This window comes from Gadus morhua, chromosome 5 (genome assembly GCF_902167405.1).
Source record: "Gadus morhua chromosome 5, gadMor3.0, whole genome shotgun sequence".
Lineage (NCBI taxonomy): Eukaryota > Metazoa > Chordata > Actinopteri > Gadiformes > Gadidae > Gadus > Gadus morhua.
The window spans coordinates 21920026-21926298 of NC_044052.1; the positions used below are offsets into that span (position 1 = coordinate 21920026).

Sequence of the window (6273 nt, forward strand, 5' to 3'; positions counted from 1 at the left end):
GCACTAGGTCAGGTTCTGTTTGTGTTTGTTTTTGTGTGTGTGTGTGTGTGTGTGTCTGTGTGTGTGTCTGTGCTTTAAAGAAGTCACCTGATGTGACTAAACACTGAGCTGCAAAGCAACACACACTCAAGTACACACTCAAGTACACAGCTCTCAGATTACAGTCTGACATAAATAAACACAAGCAGATACACACACGCACATACATATGCACACACACACACACACACACACACACACACACACACACACACACACACACACACACACACACACACACACACACACACTCAAACACACACAAACACTTGCATGATAAAACAAGTACATAAAACATAGACGCAAACACATAACCATACATACATAAGAACATACATAAACACAAACACACAAACATATATACAAAAACACACATGTACAAACACAGAACACATTCGTAAACACAAACATGTTGACATTCAAAACATCTTATGTAAGCAGCACCTGTCAATCTACTCGTGTAAATGTAGCTCTGTGTGTGTGTGTTTGTGTGCGTGTGCGTGTGTGTGTGTGTGTGTCTATATTGCACCAAAGATATCTTGGTGTCAAATGAAGCACAGGCTGAGAGGTCAAAGGTGACGGTGGAGTTACCACAGCCTGAGGTCAGAGGTCAGAGGTCAGCGGACTGGCTACATACAATCACTGATTTAAAAATCAATCCGCCAGATAATCACTCATCCCCCTCTGCCGAGGAAATCAACAACCACCCGTGACTTCTGTACTCCTGCACCCAGCTCAGGACCCCTTCGTCATGTTGTTGGTCACCGAGCCAGGCTGACCTTCGGTGTTTGTGTAACCCCCCCCCAGGGGGAGCGCGTCTGGTCAGCGTGTCGTGTGGTGGCCAGAACGTCTGGGCCGTGGACACCCAGGGGATGGTCTACTTCAGGGTCGGGACGCAACCTCTGAACCCCAGCATGATGCTACCTGCCTGGATCTGCATAGAGCCACCTGTACAGGTACACAACCCAGCCCTGACTTTATATAGGACTACACACCTGTACAGGTAGACTGGCCCTAACCTTCTATAGGGCTACACACCTGTTCAGGTAGACTTGTCCTAACCTTCTTTAGGCCTACACACCTGTACAGGTAGACTGGCCATAACCTTTTATAAGACTACAAACCTGTACAGGTACACCATCCAGTCCTAACCTTCTATAGGAGTAGACACCTGTACAGATTGACAACCCAGCCCTGACTTTATATAGGACTACACACCTGTACAGGTAGACAAACCAGCTCTGACCTATAGGACTACACACCTGTACAGGTGGACTCTATAGCAGCGTGTGTCACCTAACCCCATGCTCCCCCCCCCCCCCCCCCCCCCCCCCCCAGCCGGTGGGGGTGCAGCTGGTCAGCATCCACAGCAGTCCTAACGACCGCCAGCTGTGGGCGCTGGACAACCGCGGCAGCGTGCACGTGAGGACCGGCCTCAACGAGGAGATGCCCGTGGGCACGGACTGGGAGCAGGTCCCAGGTAGGATCCCCTGCCTGCCGGGTTCTGATTACCCCTGGATGGACCTGGATACACCTGTTCACACCTGGATACACCTGTTCACACCTGGATACACCTGTTCACAACTGATCACACCTGTTCACACCTGGATACACCTGTTCACACCTGGATACACCTGTTCACAACTGGATACACCTAGATACACCTAGATACGCCTATAAACACCTGATCACCTGTTCACACCTGGATGCCCCTGTTCACACCTGATTACACCTGGACACACCTTTTATTGGAGAATAGCAATAACTGTTCAATGATTCGTGGATGACTAGTGATAGTGAGTGCACGACATCGTGGTTGACCTCTGACCTCTCAACAGGCCTGGCCGCCAGCCAGCTGGTCCTGAGTGTCAGGACGGTCTGGGTCCGATGTCCCAACGGAGAGATCGCCCGTCGCTACGGCAACACGGCCAGGAACCCGGCGGGAGATTACTGGAAGAGGATCCCGGGAATGAGCCACTGGCTGGCTGGTGAGGGGGTGGGGGGTGAGGGGGGGGGGGGGGTCATGTGCCGTGCTCCGATATATCCATACGTCCCGTACTTACTATACTTAGTTTGAGTACGTAGGGCTTTCTGTCTGTCAGTCTGTCTGTCAAGTGTGTACTGATGGTCTCTCTCTCTCTCTCTCTCTCTCTCTCTCTCGTGTGTACTGATTCTCTCTCTCTCTCTCTCTCTCTCTCTCTCTCGTGTGTACTGATGGTCTCTCTCTCTCTCTCTCTTGTGTGTACTGATGGTCTCTCTCTCTCTCTCTCTCTCTCTCTCTCTCGTGTGTACTGATGGTCTCTCTCTCTCTCTCTCTCGTGTGTACTGATGGTCTCTCTCTCTCTCTCTCTCTCTCTCTCTCTCTCTCTCTCTCTCTCTCTCTCTCTCTCTCTCTCTCTCTCTCTCTCTCTCTCTCTCTCTCTCTCGTGTGTACTGATGGTCTCTCTCTCTCTCTCTCTCTCTCTCTCTCTCTCTCTCTCTCTCTCTCTCTCTCTCTCTCTCTCTCTCTCTCTCTCTCTCGTGTGTACTGATGGTCTCTCTCTCTCTCTCTCTCTCTCTCGTGTGTACTGATGGTCTCTCTCTCTCTCTCTCTCTCTCTCTCTCTCTCGTGTGTACTGATTCTCTCTCTCTCTCTCTCTCTCTCTCTCTCTCTCTCTCTCTCTCTCTCTCTCTCTCTCTCTCTCTCTCTCTCTCTCTCGTGTGTACTGATGGTCTCTCTCTCTCTCTCTCTCTCTCTCTCTCTCTCTCTCTCTCTCTCTCTCTCTCTCTCTCGTGTGTACTGATGGTCTCTCTCTCTCTCTCTCTCTCGTGTGTACTGATGGTCTCTCTCTCTCTCTCTCTCTCTCTCGTGTGTACTGATGGTCTCTCTCTCTCTCTCTCTCTCTCTCTCTCTCGTGTGTACTGATTCTCTCTCTCTCTCTCTCTCTCTCTCTCTCTCTCTCTCTCTCTCTCTCTCTCTCTCTCTCTCGTGTGTACTGATGGTCTCTCTCTCTCTCTCTCTCTCTCTCTCTCTCTCTCTCTCTCTCTCTCTCTCTCTCTCTCGTGTGTACTGATGGTCTCTCTCTCTCTCTCTCTCTCTCTCTCTCTGTCTCTCTCTCTCTCTCTCTCTCTCTCTCTCTCTCTCTCTCTCTCTCTCTCTCTCGTGTGTACTGATGGTCTCTCTCTCTCTCTCTCTCTCTCTCTCTCTCTCTCTCTCTCTCTCTCTCTCTCTCTCTCGTGTGTACTGATGGTCTCTCTCTCTCTCTCTCTCTCTCTCTCTCTCTCTCTCTCATGTGTACTGATGGTCTCTCTCTCTCTCTCTCTCTCTCTCTCTCTCTCTCTCTCTCTCTCTCTCTCTCTCTCTCTCTCTCTCTCTCGTGTGTACTGATGGTCTCTCTCTCTCTCTCTCTCTCTCTCTCTCTCTCTCTCTCTCTCTCTCTCTCTCTCTCTCTCTCTAGTCACTCCTGATGATGCTTTGTGGGCGGTCACCGTCTCGGGCGGGCTGTCCCACCGCCTCACTAAGCCCCTCCCCCACAACCCCCCCGCCGACCCCGCCCCCCCTGCCGACGACCTTGAGGACGAATGGGAGGTCATCTAAATAGTGATGTCATCGCCGTGCTGATAGGATGACGCAACGGGACTCTACTTCCTGTGGCATCTGATGATGTCACAGTGTTTTTATTGGGACTTCCTTTGAACATTTGAAGGGGGACAAAAATCCAAAAGGGGAGGATCCACCCCGTGTTTGGACCACTCTGATTGGCTGAGGTTGATGACGGGCTCACCCTATTGGCCCAGGCTCTGCTTGTTTACTTGTAAATACTAACGCTAAGAATGCCACACATGCACATTATACCCCCCTTGGTGTGACCTAGGCCCGTTAGACCTGCACATGCATCACTTTCCCTGAGAAACGCTGCGTTCTGTTATTGAAGTGTACGCAAATGGTTGTTACTAGGTAGACATTAACGCGTTAAGTCATAGAGGTTTAATCCATGGTTAAGATGTAACTCATAACGAAAACCATACTGTACCAGACCGGATCTGCAGGTAGTGGGTGAGGCATCTTAACATACCCTTAACCTGGTACTGTGGCATTTTATGTCTGGGATTAAGTAAGTACAATTTTATCCTAACCCTAACACCCAAAAACACTAAATCGTTATCCTGTATCCTCAACCCACCACCCTTACCTTAACCCTTCACCCTTTACCCTGACTCTTAACACTAAATCTTACACTGAACCCTCAACCCATAACCCCAACACTCACTCTAAACCTTAACCATTAAGCCCTTACCCTTAACACTACCTCCTAACCCTAACCCTTAACACTAACCCCTAACCCTAACCCTTAACCTCAATGCTCTTAACCTTTGATATAAGAGGTCCCAGTCGGCCAGTAGGACAAGATGTCACCTTGTGAAGACTAGCCTTCAGACTAGTAAACAACACTAACTAGAGGATTAGACTAAGATCCTCTTCTTCCACTACTGCTGGTGGACGATGGCTGAGGTCTTCGTTTACCCAGAGATGTTTTAAATGCCTTTGTCAGAGGGGTTGTATCAGGCCCACCTTGAAGCGGTTTTTAATGATGCATATAAACCATCTAAACCCAACAGGAATCCGGACGTGTTCATCCATCACTGCTTTATTTATCACGATAGCGGACACGTTCTCTGTCGTTCATGAGTGGAAGCTTCGGTGACGCATGAAGAGTCAGTCAGTGGAGCTCTGGGTCTAATGTGTTCAGCGATGGTGAACAAATCTGGCTCTGGGTTCAACGTGTGTAGCGCTGGTGAACACATGCTCATGTACATAATAAATGTGTGTAACGGTGGTGCTTCAACAGGTTTGTGAATACACACTCAGAGTATCCTGTCTCTAGAGTAGCAGTATGGGGTTTAACTAGTGTTTAACTAGTGCAGCACTATGGGCTTCAACTAGTGCAGCCGTATGGTGTTTAACTAGTGCAGCCGTATGGGGTTTAACTAGTGTTTAACTAGTTAAACCCCATACTACTGCACTAGTTAAAACACTAGTTAAACCCCATACTACTGCACTAGTGTTTTAACTATTGCAGAAGTATGGGGTTTAACTAGTCTAACTAGTGCAGAAGTATGGGGTTTAACTAGTGTTTTAACTAGTGCAGCAGTATGGGCTTTAACTAGTCTTTAACTAGTTCAGCAGTATGGGGTTTAACTAGTCTTTAACTAGTGCAGCAGCATGGGGTTTAACTAGTGTGGAGTTTGAACGTGGATTTAACTAGTGGGGCAGTAAAACATTATTGGTTAGTTATGGTTAAGTGGTCTTTAGGACTAAGGTGGTTAGGGTTGGTAAGGATGAGGGTTAGTATGGATTAGGTAAGCTGTAAGTAGGCTCAGAGGGTTGTAAGTAGGCTCAGATTGGTGTGAGTAGGCTCAGATTGGTGTAAGTAGGCTCAGAGAGGTGTGAGTAGGCCCACATTGGTGTAAGTAGGCTCAGAGGGGTTTAAGTAGGTTCAGTTTGGTGTGAGTAGGCTCAGAGAGGTACGTAGGATCAGAAAGGTGTCGGGACAGACACATCTTCAGATAACAAACTTTACTATGAAGAATAAACCTTCGATCACATAATCAGCTATGTGTTATAATGTTACTCAGTGTACTTTGACTAAGGTCAAAGTACAGAGTGACCATACAATCAACACATTGTTGAAATTTATGAGACATGGGGCTATGCATTTATAATGTAGGTTTAGTCTAATGAAGTGATTTATATCACTAATGCAGACCGAGTCTATTGTAATGAAGTTTATTATAACACTAATGTAGTCTCTCTACTAATGAAGTGTATAACACATTAATGTCTAATGTAGGCTGAGTTTACTAATGAAGTGTATTATAACACAAATGTAGTTTCTACTAATGACGTGTATTATACCACTTATGTAGTCTGAGTCTTTACTCATAAGGTGTATAATAACACTAATGTAGGCAGTAGGCTTAGTCTTTACTCATAAGGTGTATAATAACACTAATGTAGGCAGTAGGCTTAGTCTTTACTCATAAGGTGTATAATAACACTAATGCAGTCTCTACTAATGAAGTGTACAACACATTAATGTCTAATGTTGGCTGAGTCTATACTAATGAAGTATATTATAACACTTCTGTGGGCTGAGTCTATACTAATGAAGTGTATTATAACACTAAAGTAGTCTGAGTGATGTTTACAACCCAGTCCCTGCTGATGTATAGAATCATGACAGCGGCCGCAGA

The 6273-nt window shown here is 47.1% G+C and overlaps 1 protein-coding gene across 1 annotated transcript in view; it reads left to right on the top strand.

The window, feature by feature from the left end:
* tecpr2 (tectonin beta-propeller repeat containing 2) overlaps nucleotides 1-4856 on the top strand; it is a 19813-nt gene extending 14957 nt beyond the window's left edge. The window contains exons 23-26 of the mRNA XM_030357305.1: nucleotides 847-995; nucleotides 1378-1519; nucleotides 1878-2027; nucleotides 3477-4856. Of these exons, the coding sequence (XP_030213165.1) occupies nucleotides 847-995; nucleotides 1378-1519; nucleotides 1878-2027; nucleotides 3477-3616 (581 nt within the window). The 3' untranslated portion in view covers nucleotides 3617-4856. The remainder of the gene's footprint in view (nucleotides 1-846; nucleotides 996-1377; nucleotides 1520-1877; nucleotides 2028-3476) is intronic.
* Nucleotides 4857-6273: the final 1417 nt, after the last annotated feature.